The sequence below is a fragment of the Medicago sativa genome, chromosome 3, assembly GCF_051527215.1.
Source record: "Medicago sativa cultivar Bolivia chromosome 3, Bolivia_mono, whole genome shotgun sequence".
Lineage (NCBI taxonomy): Eukaryota > Viridiplantae > Streptophyta > Magnoliopsida > Fabales > Fabaceae > Medicago > Medicago sativa.
Genome location: NC_140751.1, coordinates 61,626,329 through 61,644,761, shown reverse-complemented (window position 1 = coordinate 61,644,761; position 18,433 = coordinate 61,626,329). Strand labels below are relative to the sequence as shown.

Genomic DNA, 18,433 nt, shown 5'->3' with positions numbered 1-18,433 from the left:
TGTTGGGTAAAGAGCAGAATTCAAAAACCTTCTTCTCATCAATAAAAGTGGTAAAAACACCTTTATACGGTACGACGACGAAAGCCACAAACGTAACGCCTCTTCATCGGCAGCTACTATCTTCATCTGCGACTGTTGTTGACAGGTAATTTTTATTTTACTGCTGCAAAAATCTAGTTCTTGGTTCTTTATTTTTTATTTTTGAACCTTCTGTTGGTTTATTATTGTTGTTGAACTATTTGTACGTGTCTAGTGGCGTGTTTGCTTGTTTTTGGAATCCACCCCAAAATGATCATTCCTCACAAATAGTATGCATGTATTACGTACAGGACCGACCCAAAAATTTTAATTACACATATATAATTTTACAAAAATAAAGTATGTATATAAGAATGTGAACCATCTAAGACGTATTGTATACTAAGTGCTCGTTTTTTTGGTAGAAAGATGAAGTTAAACAAGATCCGTCAAAACAAGAATCAATCATGAAACGCTCATTCTCGACACTGTTAGATCCGTCAAAAGAAGAATCGTTCATGAAACACTCGCTCACGTCATGTAACAGGATGAAGAGAAAATCTCATTCAGAAATCAATGATCAAAAGAAGAAGAAACCTGCACTCACACCGATTAGGACTAGGAGTTCATCACAATCATTAATAATTGATAACAAGCCAGAAAAGACACGGTTGGATCCGTCAAAAGAAGAATCGGTCATGGAACACTCACTCTCAGCATGTAATAGTATGAAGAGAAAATCTCATTCAGAAATCAATGATGAAAAGAAGAAGAAACTTGCACTCACACCGATTAGGACTAGGAGTTCATCACGATCATTAATAATTGATAACAAGCCAGAAAAGACACGGTTGGATCCGTCAAAAGAACCGGTCAAGAAACACTCACTCTCGGCATGTAATAGTATGAAGAGAAAATCGCATTCAGACATCAATGATCAAAAGAAGAAGAAACCTGCACTCACGCCGATTAGGAGTTCATCACAATCATTGATCCTTGATAACAAGCCAGAAAAACCATCCACAAAGATGACTGGTGGTGAATCCTCACGAAGCTTATGTGGTATATGCTTTGATTTGAAAACAGATTCAGATATGTTCAAAAGAAAGAGTTGCAACCACCTCTTTTGTGTTGAATGTGTTTCCAAATATGTGGATTCTCAAATTAACAACAATGTGGTTAAGGTGGCTTGCCCAACTCCAAATTGTTCTGCGAAATTGGAGCCGAGACATTTGCAACATATTTTGCCTAGAGAATTTATTGACAGATGGGAACTCGCAATGTATGAGTCTGAAATTGCATTGGACGAAAAGACTTACTGTCCATTTAAGAATTGTTCTGTTTTGTTGGTTAATGATAATGATAGGGGTGTGGTTTTGACTAGTTGTGAGTGTCCGTCTTGTCACCGACTATTTTGTGCACAATGTAAGGTTCCATGGCATGCGGAGATGAATTGTCAGGAGTTTCAAGATTTGAAACGTCGTAAAAAGGAACAAGATTTGGATGATAAATTTTTGGAGTTGGCTAAAAGAAATAAGTGGCAGAGATGTCCAAATTGCTCTATCTATGTCAAGAGAAGTGATGGATGCGAACACATGAAATGCAGGTTTATTTTGTATTCAACATTCTCATAGCCAATCTCTATCATTTTCACATGTAATTCATTATTGCATCATATCCTAATACTAGCTCCATTTTTTTCAGGTGTAAATGTAACTTCTGCTACCATTGTGGAAAGGAATGGAAGCATGGGCATTTATGCGAGGAGAAAATATTGATGACTCCCTTATTTTAGAGGTAACTCTTCACATGCTGAATTAGTTTTTACTCCCTCTGTTTCAATTCCCTCTGTCAAAAAATATTTGTTTCAACTCCCAAATGAACAAACTGTTTTGAGTCTTGAAATATATAGTAATTTCAAAGTGGTCTTCTAAATTATTTGGACACATCATATAATTGTTTCTCTGTATCGATTTGTCATACGATTGACATGAACGACATTCAAATAATGGGATTTTAAGTTTTTTTATCGTTCTTAACCAGATTTCAATTGGTATCGTAACAAAAACAAGAATAGTTTTTTTAGATAATTTGGTATGGAAATTGAGTACCAACATTTGTTTAGAACCTGTATCATATCATTTCATTATTTTGAAAATCATTCATATAGATAACTTTAAATTTCCAAGTCTTTTACATAATATAGTAGACTTGACATCCAGCTATTTTATACTTTTAGGAATTTTGTACAATGCCTTCTCTATTAACTTTTCAGAAAATGATTGGTCAATGCAGAACAGATCAAACGATAGCCTACGTCATGTTTACACCAGTTCATACTTTTATTTTGTATTAAAACATTTTTATATGGAAAACATGTTAATTAATTTAAGCATATTAGCAATAGTAGCAATAGCTCTTTTTCAAGTCTTTTACATAATGTAGTGCTATATTATGGAGTACTAGTTTTCTTTTTACTTTCCACTTCTTAAGTTTCAGACTGCTTGAAAATTAGAACATATTTTGTGTTGATGGTGCAATCACAAGTTAGATGATAAAGAAAGCCAACTATTTTTTTGACAACAAAACCCAATGCTAGATCCATTATTGTCACAAATATCTCTTAAGGGACTCTGGATTTAGAGTCTATGTAGTTTGTACCAAAAACGACATCATAGAATTGTTGCCTTCATGGAAAATTTGGATCAATCAAAAGAAATTTTAACAAAATCATATTATAAAAAAGTTAGAGAGAAGATTCTCACTCAAGTACAATTCAATGGTAATTTTGTTTACGATGAGTGTTCATGGAAAGCACAAAATACATTGGTTCAATTTTGGCCTTGCTGTAAAGAGGGATTTGGTATATGTTTGCTGGTTGGGCATCAATTTCTTAAAGCTTAAACTAACTCTAATTTGTACTATGTTTATACTGATGACAGAAGTGTCGGAGGCGCGGGAGACAAGTGTGCAAGAAGTCCTAGGAAGTTATCACAGAGGAAAGCTAGAAGAGCAGGAATGTTGAAAAAACCTATGTTTTGATGTTGCAAACAATTTTATTTCTACCTAGAAGAGCAGGAATCTTAAAAAAAAACTGAATGTTTTGATGTTGCAAACAATTTTAAATTTGGTACAAGACTTTCTAGCATAACAGTTGGTCAAAGGCATTCTAGCTATGAAGTTCTCTTTTTTATTTGCTTATTTTTCTTAGTGATTTTCAATTTTTATATAGTGCAACGTTTTAATCTAAAAGGTACATTGACTTAAGTATTTTATAGAGTTATGAGCTTTGGTACGACGATAAATAATAAAGTTATGGACATGTTATCGTTGATTTTAATTATTGGACAGGAAGTGATCAACAACATCAACAAATAAAATGTTTATTGTTCTACAAAAAAATGTTTAGTGTTAAACAAGTTGAAAAGTAAGTTTTAAAGCATTTATGTATATGCAGACTGATTCAAGGATAAAACGTGAATTTTTTTGAAGTGAAAAGACTCATAGCATTTTGTTATCAATCAAAGGAGAAATACATGATGGTACATCAAGGAGCACATGGGAGCTAGCATATAATGAGCTTCTTTTGCTAAAACATGAGTGACCCTATTGGCTTGTCTCCGACTAAACTTGATCATAGAGTTCTGAAAATACAAAGAAAACATCTGCTTAGAACTTTGGACAATACTTTCAAATTCAGTTCTGTAGTTGTTATCTCCGTAAAAGGCATCGACTACTAGCTTCGAGTCAAGCGTAAATCCATATTATCTTACTGAAGATCGGCAGTCCAAATTAGCGCATGATAAAGACCCAATGCCTCACCAACCTCAACCGAGCAGAAAGGTGAAAACCAAACTATTTTTGCAAGCACATAACTTCCATCCTCATCATGTATGCACAAACCAGTACCCACTTTGTTGAGGGATGATGAAAAGGAGACATCTATGTTGCATTTCATTCTTCCGAGTGTTGGTTTATTCAACTTTCTATTGCTGGTGGTTGTACTTTTAGAATGTTGTTGTTGTGCGTTGTTCATGTTGCTACCCGAATTCAATACGCGTGCTTGCTTCAAGTCTTCCAAAGTGTGAATAGCACGTGGTCTTATCTGTATGACTTTAAATTTCTTCTCTTCCAAACACTCCATAATATCACGGTGAAGCGCTCAACTTGTGAGTGTTGGAAATGCTGCAACAAGCTAAACACCGTGCGCAGCCCAAAATTGTACATTTACTGTATGTGCAGTTGAGATACAACTGCCATTTTCCACCCATGGATTATCCATCAATGAAATATTGGAACATGTACCTATACACCATTGAGCCTCCATTTTCACAACATCCTTAGAACTCAAAATACAACGCCACACATAGCTTGGATTATGGCCAATTTTTTCCCCGAAAAAGTCACTACGAGGCAAATATCTCACTTTAAAAAGCTTTGATACCAGACAATCTTCATTCCACCTTTGTTTACCTAGCATAGCACTATTAAAAGAGGAAAGGTCTTTAAATCACATACCTCTATGTATCTTATGAACAGTAAGCTTATTCCAAGACATCCACCAAAAGCCTCGGTTTGACGAGGATGGAGTATATTGTATAACAGACTTAATCATTACCTCGCGACCTAAATATTTACCGGTGCCAACACCGCTTGTACACCAATAATATTAGTGATAGAATTCCTCACTTGTTGCTCCACAACCGTACTACAAAAGGTTTCCGATTATGGGAGACTTATAGCTTGACCTAAAGCGGCGGCTCCATACGTTGTTAAAATAGTCTTCATTACAAGCGATTCGCTATCCGTAGCCTTGACAAATAAAAAACAATTATCTGCGAATAAAAGGTTTGACACCACCGGAGCATTATGACATATGCTAATTCCATGTAAGTCTCCTCTAATCTCAGCTTTCCTAATTAGCATCTTATTTCATATGGAATCCAAAGTGTCTATGTACTTAATTATTTCAAACAATGAACAATGAATGGTTATAATGAAGAAAACTAGTTAAATTTGACTGAAATCAGTAAAATGCATAAGATAAAAGTACATGAATGTAAAAATGGTTTGATATAACAAAAAATGAGAAAGAGCTGTGAATTACTTTTGTAAATAAATATTGCAATAAGTTATGAAGAAATGTAAAGGAAAAGCGTCTAAATTTGTTTAGTGTTTAGAAAAGATTGCACATTACTCGTTAACATTTAAGTTGGAAACCTTTGATTTTGAATGTGCCAGACTTATTTAATGTACTTATTTTTCTCCTTTAATCTCGTAAATGCCACAATCCACTTGCACGATTAAAACTAAAACTTCTCTATTGGTTTGGTTTTCAGAATTGTGTGAGATCACTAAACACCAACAACAAAACCTAGCACGCCTGCCTCTGCAAAAATTCATGATGAAAAACGAATACAGTCCTCCCATGTCTCCTTCTGTTACTTTTATTTCAGCAAATGAATATCAGAATTCGATGAAGAGAAAATCTCTTTCCGAAGACAGCGATATTGTAACGAAGAAGAAGACAAAGAAAGCAATAACGCCTCGTTCGCAAGCTCAATTCTCAAAAAGCTTATGCGGTATATGTCTTGATTCTGTAATAGACTCTAAAATATTCGCAACTGGTTCATGCAATTACCCCTTTTGTACCATGTGCATATCCAAGTATGTGAAGATTTCAAAGAAAAGAAAAAGTGGTGAAAGTGAAGTGTCCTGATCCAGAATGTTCTGTTGAATTGAAACCAGAACATTTGCAATCCATTTTACCTAAAAAAGTCATTGTTGATTGGGAATCTGCAATTTATGAGCCTTCTATCGCTCAGAGGCAAAAAATTCATTGTCCTTATAAGAATTGTTCTCTTCTGTTGGTGAATGACGGACTAGAGGGTGTTACAAGTTGTGAATGTCCGTCTTGTCATAGGCTATTTTGTGTACAATGTAACGTTCCATGGCACGCAGATAAGAATTGCCGGGAATTTCAAGACTTTCTGAAATCGAAAAAGGGTCTAGGTGAAAAACAATTGGATAAGAAGTTTATGCAGCTGAGTAAGAAACAAAAGTGGCAGAAATGTCCCAAATGTTCTATATGTGTAGAGAAAACCGTTGGATGTGCTCTCATCCGCTGCAATACCCAACGGATGAGAGCACATCCGTTGAATTATTAGTAGCCTGGTCGAATCCAATACCAAACGGCACTGGAATTTTTTTTAATAAGTAAGCATATTTTTTTTACTTAATTACTCTAATAATATGCCAAACGAATTCACTTGTCCAAAGAGATATAACATTCAAAACATTGCTAAATCTTTTTAGTACAGAACAAAATATTAACTATTTGAAGTTTCGTCTAGTTTAACTTTCTTAGTGTAAGTTGATATTTTAGGCTTAATTGCATGTGTTGGTCCCTTATGTTTATTTTAGTTTTCAAGTTGGTCCCTTACGTTTTGAAAGTTTCAAGTTGGTCCCTTACGTTTTAAAAGTTTTCAAGTTGGTCCCTTACGTTTTGAAAGTTTCAAGTTGGTCCCTTATGTTTATTTTAGTTTTCAAGTTGGTCCCTTATGTTTATTTTAGTTTTCAAGTCGGTCCAAAACATAAGGGACCAACTTGAAAACTAAAATAAACATAAGGGACCAACTTGAAAACTAAAATAAACATAAGGGACTAACTTGAAACTTTCAAAACGTAAGGGACCAACTTGAAAACTAAAATAAACGTATGGGACCAACTTGAAACTTTCAAAACATAAGGGACCAACTTGAAAACTAAAAATAAACATAAGGGACCAAACATGCAATTAAGCCTTTTTTTTTTTTTTTTGCATATTGATTAAGTTTCATATTAGCTCCGCCGCTGCGAGCAAGCAATATATCTAGTTTATAACATTCACGTAGGCCAGTAGCTATGAAACTCTTAGCATGTGGGATTAGGAATCAAATTGGGAATCCTCTCAAATTTTCTCCATGTTCAATCTCCGCCATTATAACATACCATCCGCTTTTCTTTATAATGTCACTCTCCTTTTCTCTGTCATGTTTGACGGATGAGATTCCACTTGAGAAAAAAATGAGGAGATTATGAATGAAGAAAATCCAAATCCATTTTATTTTGATAATCAATGATCATAAATAAAAAAATTTGTAGAATGTTAATTCTATTATACACAACCTGTTTTATGTTTCCATATGGCGTAATGTCTCACCTCCCAAATAAGTTGATTCTGTTGCAAGTGATTTCTAGAAAATGAGTCAATAATGAAATTCAAAATGTGTCGAAAAAATGAAATACAAAATGTGTTGAAAAAAATGTGTTGTTGCTTGTTAACATTCCTAACAAAGCAAGTGTTGAAAATAATTTGAATCCTTATATTATTCAGTTTAAGTTGCACTTCAATTTAATATTCAAGGTTTTATTGTGCATGGAAAGAACCACATGTTGTAAGATAATGACTTAAAAAGGTAGAATTCAATCACTTGTTTACAATGAGTGTTCAATGAAAAGCATTTGTGTGTACAAAGTTCTGTTTTGGCCTTTTTTTAACTGCATTCTGTTTTGCTACATGTCTTCTGGTTGGCCATTCAATTTGTTAATTTTTAGACTTTAGATAGTTTCTTATCCCATCCTACTAGCTTCTCGCGTGCCCTGCAACTTTTCAGATTATATCATCCGAACAGTCTAAAAACACGTTAAAAACACCTTGCAACATTTCGGACTTCATAATCCGAACCAGGAGTAGAGGGTGGGACATGAAACTCTCTAATGCTTATAATTATTCTTTGTTTATGTTTACAGTGCTCATACGTGACGGATGACATTCAGATTAGAAGCTCACATGGCAAAAAGTGATCACTAAGATGGAAGATTTGGTACATGACATTCTGGTGACGTTAAAAAAAACTTGACATTCTAGTTCTAGCTAAAAGACCGTACGAATGTTGCAAACTTTCTTTTTGTTTCATTTTTCTTTTGTTCTTTTTTTATTACTGATTTTATCTTTTATATGGTAATGGTGTAGGGTTTTAATGTTACATTTAGTCGACTCAGTTATTTGAGAGAACTGCTGCGAGTGAGATGCAAATGGAATTAAAATTATCGTTTTATTATTTATATTTGATTGACATATGTTTTCATAATTCATCTTTCAAAAATTCATAATTACCAATAGTATATGAAAATGTTGAACCTTCGTGAAACAAATTTAAATTTATCACACATAACTATTCCCTGTGCTACAAGTAAATCATTTCTTCTTTTTTTCAGCTTAAGTTTTATTTTCTAGGCAAACGGAAATATAAATTAAATAAAAACAAAAAAAGTAGAATCACGGGGGGCATAATGTTAGGCATATTTCATTAATTTGTATATGGTTAGTTGGTAGAGGTTAGTTTTAGAGCTTACTTATTATACAAGTAAACTAGTTAGTTGAACCTCTATCATGAACACTTGCTATATAAAGCATTGTTAAAGGTACTACGAGCCCCGTTAAAGGTACTATGAATTGTTTCGCAAAACATTCATCTTTACAAAAACGCAGTTTTTTTGGAGGAAAGTTAGTGACAACCGTTTTTCATTTCAATTTCTCATAGATATTCAACAAGATCCTTCTTCAATCGTTCTCTTGTGATCTTGAAGCTGAATTGACGATTCAGCTATAGCGGATCATCATCCTTTCATGCCACCTGCAATTCCCACGTTTGATGGGTTCAATGATTATTGGGCAGATCAGTTCCACAAATTGAGTGTTAACTCGAAAACTCGGTTTATGGTGATATCGGAAAGTTTGACGAGTTTGACCGAGTTAACACTTGTTAAACTTGTCCGAGTTTACGTTTAGAAAAAACTTTTTTTTTTATTTTGGGCCTTTTTTGGCCCATTTTCTTTCAAAACCCTTTTTTTTTTCAAGCCCAAGGTACTGAAACATGTGATTTTCTGTCTTTGATGTATGATTTACTGAATATTGAATGTGCTTGTGAAACTTTAGAAGGATTGAAATTTTGAAGAAATTAACAAATAATCTTGCATGATAAGTAATATATTGCATGATGATAGTATAATCTTGTCTTGAGATGAACATGTGTTGGATTGTTATTCCCATGGGGGAGTAGATCTTGTTCAAGAGATGAAAATGTTAAGTTAGTTAAGTAGGTAAGTTAAGAAGAGAACATGGGGATGTTGTAATAGTATTAAAACACCTTGAATATCTTAAAATTACTACAATGGGTGATAATGAAACCATTTACTTGAATTTTGTCTCATCTCCACCCCAACAACTTCAGCGGCTCTGTAGAGAAGAAGAAGGGAGAGGAAATTGATTAATGTATGGGTTTGATACCCATCACGTGCCCCTTCCTATTTCTTTTACTTTTTTTAATTCATGAGATACACATGCAGAATTTTTAATATTTTTTATTCAAAAAATACACATATGGCATACCACTAAGCTAAGTGAGTTGCCACACGGGCGTTGACTGAGTCAAAATTGGACAAAGGACTAATATTGCAAAAGGGGCTAAAGATAGGGTACTATATTTGTCATTTTTTTTTACTAGGAGGTCAAAATTGTAACATTGGAAAACATAAGGGGTCAAAAGTACACATTAACCAAAATTTAACTAATAAGGCTTAGGTTATAAGAAAAAATTGCAGACTAGAAAATAATTCGCCCCATGGTGGAGTGAGTTGACGGGGACACCCCATTCATCGGTTAGAACCAGGGGTACCAAAGGAGTCAAATAGAACTGCTTCATCACCAAACAATTCACGAACGTTAAAAGGCCCTGCATGAACCTCGAATACGGCACCATTAGTAATCACCCTACATTTTGCCATACCATCTTCCTTACCGAAACTTGACAAACACACAAAAATTCATCTGTCATATGCAACCTGAAAACACAAACATAAACTAAATGAAGTCATGCACATGGCACATGTCCATGGAATAATATAACACATAATCACATTTTTTTCAGGAAGGAACTAGGTAATTTAAAGTTTGGTACAATCAAAAATGTAAGTAAAGTCTGGAAAAAAAAATTTGTTCCAACTAGAATTTGAATTCAGTTTATTTTAAACCATTTGTATTTAATTAGAACTATTAACTATTTGAGTTTAACCACTTTGCAAATGCTGATATTAATTACCTTGAAGTTGATCATTAATGACATATTATGATTTCACCGGGAGAGGCTTTTTGATGATCAATGAAAGATGATGAAGATGATTTGGAAGGAGGTGTATTAATTTGTGTGAGAGTTATTAGGAGTTGCATTTGGTTGTGTTTCTGGTCTCTTGTTGTAGGGGATTCTTTTCTTTTGTCTGTTTATGGACTTGCGGTTTTGAAACCAGTAAAAGACACTAGCATCACCAAGTTGCCCAAATTCTTGTAATTGTTCACGTATCTTCTTAATCTCATCTCTTGGTGGATTCACCATCTCTGAGTTGAAGAGGGCTTCAAGAATACAGATTTGCTCTTCAGCATCTCCACCTAAACAATATTTGTTATAAGCCAATCAAACTAGAATAAAGAAAATTCAATCCAATTCAGCATCTCCACCTAAATAATATTTGTTATAAGCCAATCAAACAAGAGTAACGAAAATTCAAACAAAATGAAACTTATGAAGAAAATTTATATTATTTTATAAAATCTAAAAAAAATCTAACTTTTTAAAAAAAAAAAAATATTTTTATACATTAAAAAATTATATAAAGTACTAGCAAAATTTATATAATTATTGAGAAAATATAATTTTTTTAAGAAAACACCACAGATCAAAACACTTGCCTATCCACTTATTGTTCTGAAACTGTTCACCTTCAATTGCATTATCTTAGAGTTTTCATTTATTTTAAATGAGTAAATAATTTTAGTAGGGGGTGGCCCAGTTAAAATCTTAGCATGCCTAAAATAATAGAGTTTAATAAAAAATTAGTATCAAAGTAGCCTTCAAGCTATAAAATTTTATTGATAATGATGATTACACTTATTTTGACCAAATTCGGTGCATCTTATAGAGTAGATGGAAGGCTTTGATTTGACCAACTGCCCTCAACAGGATTTTTTATAATTATGTGTGACTCCCAATAGTTTGGTAGTGAACTGATTTGATGGTTTTACAATTAGGCTGTTATACACTAAGTGGGGAACTGGTCCAGTAGAGGCTGCTGCTAGCTGCTAAGCTATCGGTAATCAATGTGGACTACATCAAATATGATATATTTAATTGTACAAATAAACATAAATATGTTATGGAGCCTTTCTAGAATAACTCCTATAAATACATTGTTTGTTAGATTTCTCTTGTACCATTGTTATCTACAACATTTACTTTAGTTCTTTGGTAAAATCTGAAATTGCATTGTTTGAGGGATATCAAGGTTGGAAGAGATGCATGGAGGATTAGAGTTCCTGCAACAACAAAAAATAACAAAAGGGACAATGAGACTTCTTTTTCCTACAGAATATTGTGAAGAAAGAAGGGGCATTATTAGAAAAGCTATTGCAACAGAACAGTGGGTAAAGAGAAAATAAATGTGAAGGAATAGGGGAGAATGTTTTACTAATGCCAACTACACTTTATAATAAGGTATTCGTCAAATCTCTGCTATACATTAAATCATACATATAGCTGGAATTTTTTTCCAGTATATCATACAAATCTTGATCTGAAATTCAAACCCAAGAAATCAAGTTACATGAAATCAAACTCAAGAAATTATCATGCAAAACTGGGTTTTTTTTCACTAAATCTTAACCCTAGCTGAAAACAACAATTGCTATCCACTTTTTAACTAATTTTCTATCATATTCATCCTCTTCATTTTTGCAATTGGAAGCCTCATTAAGAAAGCAAATGATATATGTTTTCTAAATTGAGAAGTTTAATTTATAACATTTTAATGAAGAGGCAAGTGTAGTGTAGGCTTTCCTAACTTTTTCAATTCATGAGAAATTTATTAGTTTTAAATTTAATTTGATTCATAAGTTTCAAATTTAAGTTGCAATTCATAAGCCTTAAGTATTCCTTTTAAGAGGCTAAACTACCATAAATTAGTCTATGAGTATGATCGGGCTATGCAACATTGCAATATAATAGAACTTATGAAAAACTTGAAGAAAATAATAGAAGAAAATAATTTTCAGATCTTAAAGAAGAAAGTAATAGAACCTTTGCTTGAAAAATTCCGAACAGAAATTAGAGACAAAAATAATATTAATCAGTCTCCAAGTTTGGAGTTTCTAGCACAAAAATCAAAGTAAAGCATTAAGTACTCCTTTATATTGGAGTAGCTATTTCAAAGAAGAGAAAACATTTAATAGATATTAGCAAACTGATCTAATTAATCATCATTAATTATTTTCTAAATGCAAAGGTGTTTGTTAATTTTAGGGTCAACAAAGAGAATTTTGTTTGTTTTTTTATTTAATTTGTTTAAATTTGGGATGCTAACATCATAGCCTTGATTTGTTTGAATATGAAAAAATGATTAGTAATCAAATCTATGATTCACAATGATTATTTGTGTCTCAAAACTATAAAAATGTTAGCATTTTCAGGTTACCTATACTCAAAAGTTTAGATCCAATCTAGGGATAGTGCACAAAAGATAAACTGTTTATGAAAGTAAAGATTCTAACTTTAGAGAGAGAGTTAGAGAGATATAGAGAGTGAGCTTACAAATTCAATCACCAGTATATAAATTCTTGCCCTTAGACCAAGTAGTGTAGTTGAAATCTATGTTCCAACTAATTCAACCATCAGACATAAACCTTGGAGTTAAGACCATTGGTAACTTTAGAAGAACAACAAAACCAAGAATCAGAAACATCATTGTTGGAGAAACTCTTGAAGCAAACACTCTTCTTTGTTTCTTCCATTGTTTCTGAAAATGCACAATTCACTGTTTTGAAACTCTGGATTACTCTTCTTTGGGTATTTCAAAAAAATAAAGTGTCCTTATTTTATTTTATTTTATTTTATTGGAGGTAGTTCTTTGTTGCTTATTAGATCTATGATTGAATGTTTATTGAAGGTAGTTCTTATTTTTTTAATGAATAGCCAATAATGGAAAAATCTTTCCAACTATTTTAGAGAGAGAGAAAATACATTAACTTATGTTAATGTTTATTCTCTCTTAGTTTAAATACTACAAGAAAAAATTGAAATACATGTTTAGAACATTCTTTTAGACTAAAATTATAGTATCATCTTATCATTATTTCCATTAGAATTATTTAAAGCAAAACAAGTTCAAATTTACTTGCAATGATTAGATTTTACATACAAATCATGAGCTAAGATGAAAAACACTTTTTTCATCTTAATGGGAATATGATTAGAGTGTACGAGAAAAATTGAATATTTCAATGTTAATGCAATGTGTCCAACGTGTTATATAGTTCAACAAAATTGACAGAATTGGAAGCCTCTTTGTTGCATTATCTTAACAGTGCAATAGTAGTCCATAGAAGTGGACAAAAGGTAAACGTATGGTATCTTGGATAAGTATGATTACCTTGATTCAGGAGGTAATTTTTCTTTCTCTCTCCGTACTGTTTGTCCTGAAAAGTAAAACCAGTTAAAGTGGGAAAACAGCAAGACAAAAACAAACCAAATTTTTTCTCTATTTGACAATATTCCTTACCATGGTTTGTTATCTGATTCCAGCTGCAGAGTGGAAGATGCTAATTAGCAACCAAGGTTGTGCCTATTACTATTCCACCCTTTTGAGATTCCTGCACACAAAATTCAGTTTATTAAAAGCGAATTTAAGTTATAGGTTGACATTGACCATCCTTCCTCTTAATATAAGAAGATAGTATGTTGTGAAAAACTAACTTATGCCCATCAATGGTTGGCTGCCACATCTCACATTTGAGGGTAAATTATGTCTTAAAATTGCTTGTTGTGACTAAATGAGGTCATGTAACTAATATGAGGTAATGTAACTACTAATAGCCTATATGCTGGTTAGTTTACTTAATACAAAACATAGTAACATTCAATTCCAACTAGAGATGGCTGGGTCATTTGAGAGGGAAACAAGATAGTACTACCAATGACAGCTGATTTGTGTCATTCATGTCTCAAATCAATATATTTTATGTGTACTCTACACAATTACAAACCAAATTTGGGGGGCAAGTTCTAAAAAATTAAAATTTCAAATTAAATACTCTCTCACCATTCTCTTATTTTCATCTTCTCTCATTCAACACAGTTCAAAAAATGATCTACACATGAGTAGAAAAGTGGTAACAATAAAATGAAGAAATCATGAAGATTTTTTCAACTCTATCATCTTCAAACTTCAAATACAACCTGCAATAAACATCGAAAACAGAATAAGATAAAAAGGTAGCAACATATTTGTTTCAAATACAAACAACTTCGTTATATATCATACCAAAATTATATATTCAACAAACTTTTATCCAAGATTCAAAACTCCATTTCACTCATTGTTCTTCCTAACAAAAACTTTTTTTTTTCTTAACTAAAAAGGTATTTTCATATTTTTTTTCTTCATATCATCATCATCTAACACTAACTACACTGTTCTTTCTATCCACATAAATAAATCATTTAAATGATAGAAAAAAAATATTAAACACGGTTTACACATGAAATTAAAAAAGAATTATTTCTTTTTTTTTCTATCATGTAAATCATTCCTTTTATCGATTTTATTATAGATCTGATATTAAAAAAAATAGATAGATCTTTGAAACCAACAAAATTATTTATCACAAATTACTTACCAGCAAAACATAATTTTTTTTGTTGATTTATAACCAATTTCGTTTTCTCACAAGATCCACATAAACAAATCAAAACCTCGTTTTACCTTTGATAAATGTCATTTTGTTGTTGCATGTATCAAATAAGTAGTGATGAATAAATCAGTTTCATATGATTAAGGAAATGAATATACAAGCTGATCTTAAAACCCTTTGATTTTTTGTTGTTGTTGCATGTGTGTAAGAAGAGGTCCAGCGGTTTGATGCCCAACTTATGAAGAAATAGGTCCAAAGGAGAGCTTACAAGATGAAGGTTCCAGATCTGCTGCAAAACTCCATGAATGAGGTCGAAAATGGTGCTTTTAGAGGCGGTGCTACAGTGTCAATATGATGCTTTTGAAAAAATATACACGCGAGAAGAAAATAAATGATGATATCAAGAAATTGGTAGTGTTTTAATGGACATTAAAAGCTTTGTGCTGATGGAGGCGCGGCCACAGCCAAGTGAAGGAAAAGGGAGGCTGCTAGGGTTTGTTTGAGGGAGGAGAGAACTCTCTCTGTGAATAAGTGAGGAGGAAGAGAGAGAAAAATAATTAAATCAAATGAAGTGTAGATAGGTGAGGGTGTGGAGTCTGAACGTTTGAGAGTAGTGTAGTGTTAGTTTCGTTTTTTTTCCTTCTTTTCAACTTATTAATTGTTTTTAATGCTATTAATTGTAAACATAAATAACATTTTTTAAGAAAAATAAAAATGATTATATGGATTATATTTTTGGAAAAAAAAAATGTTTTTTATCTTATCATTTGGGAAGGTGGGGCATCATTCTAATTACTATCTTCGTCCTAAATTATAAGACTCTTTTGATAAAAAAAATTGTTTTTTATTATAAGACTCCTTTGTTAAATTTTTAATATTCATAAAATCGCAATAATGACGTAGAATTTGGGATGATAAGACATTCTTTGATTGCTATAATTTGATCCAGGTTAACTAAATAAAATCAATTTATAATATTAATTGACTGTTTAATTTCTATGCTAATTAGAAAAAATCTAATATACTCCGGAAAAAAAAAAGAAGTATATATGTCATTTTTGAAATTATAATCAACTATTAGTAATCAAATAAAAGTTGTCACTAATACTATACATGGGAAAAAAATCTCAATGATTAAATATTCCAACTATTTAGTGTGTGTCTGGTTCAGCTTTGAATATAATTGATTCTGACAGAATTGATTCTGATAGAATTGATTCTGACATAATTGATTCTGAGAGAATTGATTTATGTTTGGATACAATTATGTAAAATTGATTAAACAAACTGAATGTTGTTTGGATGATTTTGATCAAAATTGCTTTTGAATGTATAATTACTAAAATAGACATAGTTAAAGGAGAATTGATAAAGAATGAAAATTTATAAAGGACAATAAAGGAAAATAATAGGTTGTAATAATAAAATATAAAATTTATTGGAGAATTGATTCTAGAAAAGCTAGAAGCTGGGATTTGTAGCTTCATGGAGAATTGCTTTTGGAGGATAAAAGCAATTCTGAAAAGCCAAACCAAACATGTTGGAATATTGTAGAATTGTTTTTGGAACAGTTCAAAATTGTTTTTGGCTTTGCAAAAGCTGAACCAAACAGGCTCTTAGACTATCATATCACTTTGATTGTTTGATTGTACAATGATATCAAATAATTATTGTACATGTGTATAGATTAAGTCATTTTGTGGTTCACAATTTTGTTTTATTTGGTTCACAACCAAACGTGTGTATAAGAAATTGGATTCTTTTTGTTCAAAAAAAAGAAATTGGATTCTTTAATGTGTCTAGACCGTAAGTTTGTGTCATATTTTTTTTTTTTAAAAGAGAGTTTGTCGTATATGTCATTCATGTAAGATTTTGTATCAATTTATAATTATTTGACATGTTTTTTTAACACATCTTGTTGGCGATTAAGATAAAACAGACATAGTTCAGCATAAAACACAATCATGGCAAAAAAAATTGCAGAACAAGGGAAAGGAAAAATGAAGAAAAAACCTGGTACAACCTATATATACTACTAAACCGAACCAGTTCAGCCTTTGAACCGGCCTGAATCGGTCTAACCCTGTCAGGCCCACACCCCTGCATCCTTTAGGTCCAATCTGCATCATTTTCTTCTTCTTGCACCCCATATTACTGCATGCACCCCCTTCTCTTTTATCTTCTATTCTATTTTATTTTATGTCTTTCATGCATTTTTTTTTCTTATTTTATTTTGCATTGCACTCTATTGTTTACTATTATCATATGCATATTTAAATTCTATCATTTATTTTATTGCATAGCCCTTAGAATGTGTTTTAGGTCAATGTAAATCGTAAAAAATGAGAAAAGTGTGCGTGCGTGTGTCTTTTATTTTCTTTACAGCGAGGCTGATTTTTTGCTCTTCTACCCGAAAAAGACGATGGCTGAACTTGACTCAATCATTGAAGATGGGAAGTTTGTTATCTCAGCATGTTTGACTGGATTTATTGATGGTGGTGATTGTTGGACCAATTCCCTTTCTTGCGAAGAGGTTGAGGAGGATGAATCAAGTTTGATAGGTGATCATGGAAATGCTGCTTATGAATTCCATTTAATTCAAAGGTTGATGAATGTTCTTGTCGATATTTGCTCTATTGATTCATTCCGGTTTGTATATAATGGTTTTCATCCCAATATCTCCGTACCTAATTCTTTGTTTTTTTTTGTGATAACAGTTATAGGGCGAAACTAACTGTCTTTGATGGCAGCAATGAGGATGTTTTTGTTTTGTTCGACGATGATACACGGGAAGAAAGATTTGCTCATTTGCTTCCGAACACAGAGGTTCTGCAACTATCTTCTAACACCAATTTCAATTTTTATTCTTAAGGCCATAAAATTTTACATGTATGGTTGTTTGTTGAGAAATACTTAACGTCTTTATTTATTGTCTTGATTGAACCGATACAGAAATCATTCAAAGGTCTGCCCACATCAATTTCAGTCCTTATTTGGGAAGAATTTGCTTTTTTTGGTGGAAAAGGAGTCTACTTCCAATCCAACCTTGGATTGTTGTTATAGAGTTGTGGAGATTTGTGGCAATCCAATCATCATTGATCTATTCAATAGGAAGGTGATGTACTTTTTTCTTTTGATATTACACACTTATCTCATAAACTTTTTTATTTTTATGTTCGTTGAGACTTAGGCAAAACTTTCTTCTACTGTGCAGAATTCCAAGTTTGACTTTGAGTTTTTTCCAATCGGTGGTTGTGAATGTTATTCTAGGGGACAATGAACTTGATGAGCATCTAGATTTCTTTTTTGTTAGTCTGTGAAAGCATGTAGATTCATATGGTTTATACAATACATTATGTAAACAGTTTGTCCGTTTTGTATTGTGTTTTCTACAATATGTTTAATATTTCTTTGTGTTTTGAAAGTGCATGGGTGAAAAAGGGAAACAAGGTGAATAGTTTCGAACAAAAAGGAGTATTTTTTACATTGTGAAGTTGAACAGTCTGTGAAAGGATGTGCTCTTTATCAATGCATCTTTAGCACAACAGAGTACAGAAAGAGAGATTGTATTCTTCTTTGTGGATTTCCCCTTGATGCTTAATATTATGTATGTGTGCTTTGGTTGTTTTTGTATTA

At 32.3% G+C, this 18,433-nt stretch overlaps 2 protein-coding genes, 1 long non-coding RNA gene and 1 pseudogene across 9 annotated transcripts; 3 read left to right on the top strand and 1 right to left on the bottom strand.

The window, feature by feature from the left end:
• The first annotated feature begins 80 nt into the window (after positions 1–80).
• Positions 81–3,245, top strand: LOC146938905 (uncharacterized). Of its 2 annotated transcripts, none has more exons than XM_085757883.1 (4): positions 81–145; positions 444–1,624; positions 1,723–1,815; positions 2,961–3,245. In XM_085757883.1, exons 2-3 carry the CDS (start codon positions 486–488, stop codon positions 1,811–1,813), a joined length of 1,230 nt encoding a protein of 409 aa, XP_085614009.1. In that variant the 5' UTR covers positions 81–145; positions 444–485; the 3' UTR covers positions 1,814–1,815; positions 2,961–3,245. The 2 variants fall into 2 exon arrangements, with proteins under 2 accessions (XP_085614009.1, XP_085614010.1); XM_085757884.1 differs by having other exon boundaries at positions 86–145; positions 448–1,624.
• Positions 3,246–5,422: 2,177 nt separating this feature from the next.
• Positions 5,423–6,222, top strand: LOC146938904 (E3 ubiquitin-protein ligase RSL1-like; annotated as a pseudogene).
• Positions 6,223–11,053: 4,831 nt separating this feature from the next.
• LOC146938903 (uncharacterized) lies at positions 11,054–15,380 on the bottom strand. Of its 4 annotated transcripts, none has more exons than XR_015031441.1 (6): positions 14,783–15,380; positions 14,206–14,342; positions 13,666–13,756; positions 13,537–13,582; positions 12,699–12,921; positions 11,054–11,428 (listed from the first exon to the last, which is right to left on the bottom strand). It is a non-coding gene; the product is annotated as an uncharacterized LOC146938903 (long non-coding RNA). The 4 variants fall into 4 exon arrangements; XR_015031438.1 differs by having other exon boundaries at positions 12,699–12,903; XR_015031439.1 differs by having other exon boundaries at positions 12,699–12,903; positions 14,869–15,380.
• A 1,735-nt stretch (positions 15,381–17,115) lies between these two features.
• On the top strand, positions 17,116–18,433 carry LOC146938902 (uncharacterized). Of its 3 annotated transcripts, none has more exons than XM_085757882.1 (4): positions 17,116–17,401; positions 17,515–17,623; positions 17,763–17,912; positions 18,012–18,221. In XM_085757882.1, exons 1-4 carry the CDS (start codon positions 17,220–17,222, stop codon positions 18,075–18,077), a joined length of 507 nt encoding a protein of 168 aa, XP_085614008.1. In that variant the 5' UTR covers positions 17,116–17,219; the 3' UTR covers positions 18,078–18,221. The 3 variants fall into 3 exon arrangements, 1 of the variants encoding a protein (XP_085614008.1); XR_015033411.1 differs by having other exon boundaries at positions 17,121–17,401; positions 17,750–17,912; positions 18,012–18,433; XR_015033412.1 differs by having other exon boundaries at positions 17,178–17,358; positions 17,750–17,912; positions 18,012–18,433.

Excerpts from the sequence above, each read along its gene's own strand:
- LOC146938905 (XM_085757883.1), top strand. The coding sequence starts at position 486 with ATGAAACGCTCATTCTCGACACTGTTAGATCCGTCAAAAGAAGAATCG. Across the intron at positions 1,625-1,722 it reads TGCGAACACATGAAATGCAG|GTGTAAATGTAACTTCTGCT; the intron begins GTTTATTTTGTA and ends CATTTTTTTCAG.
- LOC146938902 (XM_085757882.1), top strand. The coding sequence starts at position 17,220 with ATGGCTGAACTTGACTCAATCATTGAAGATGGGAAGTTTGTTATCTCA. Across the intron at positions 17,624-17,762 it reads ATTTGCTTCCGAACACAGAG|GTCTGCCCACATCAATTTCA; the intron begins GTTCTGCAACTA and ends AATCATTCAAAG. Across the intron at positions 17,913-18,011 it reads TTGATCTATTCAATAGGAAG|AATTCCAAGTTTGACTTTGA; the intron begins GTGATGTACTTT and ends TCTACTGTGCAG.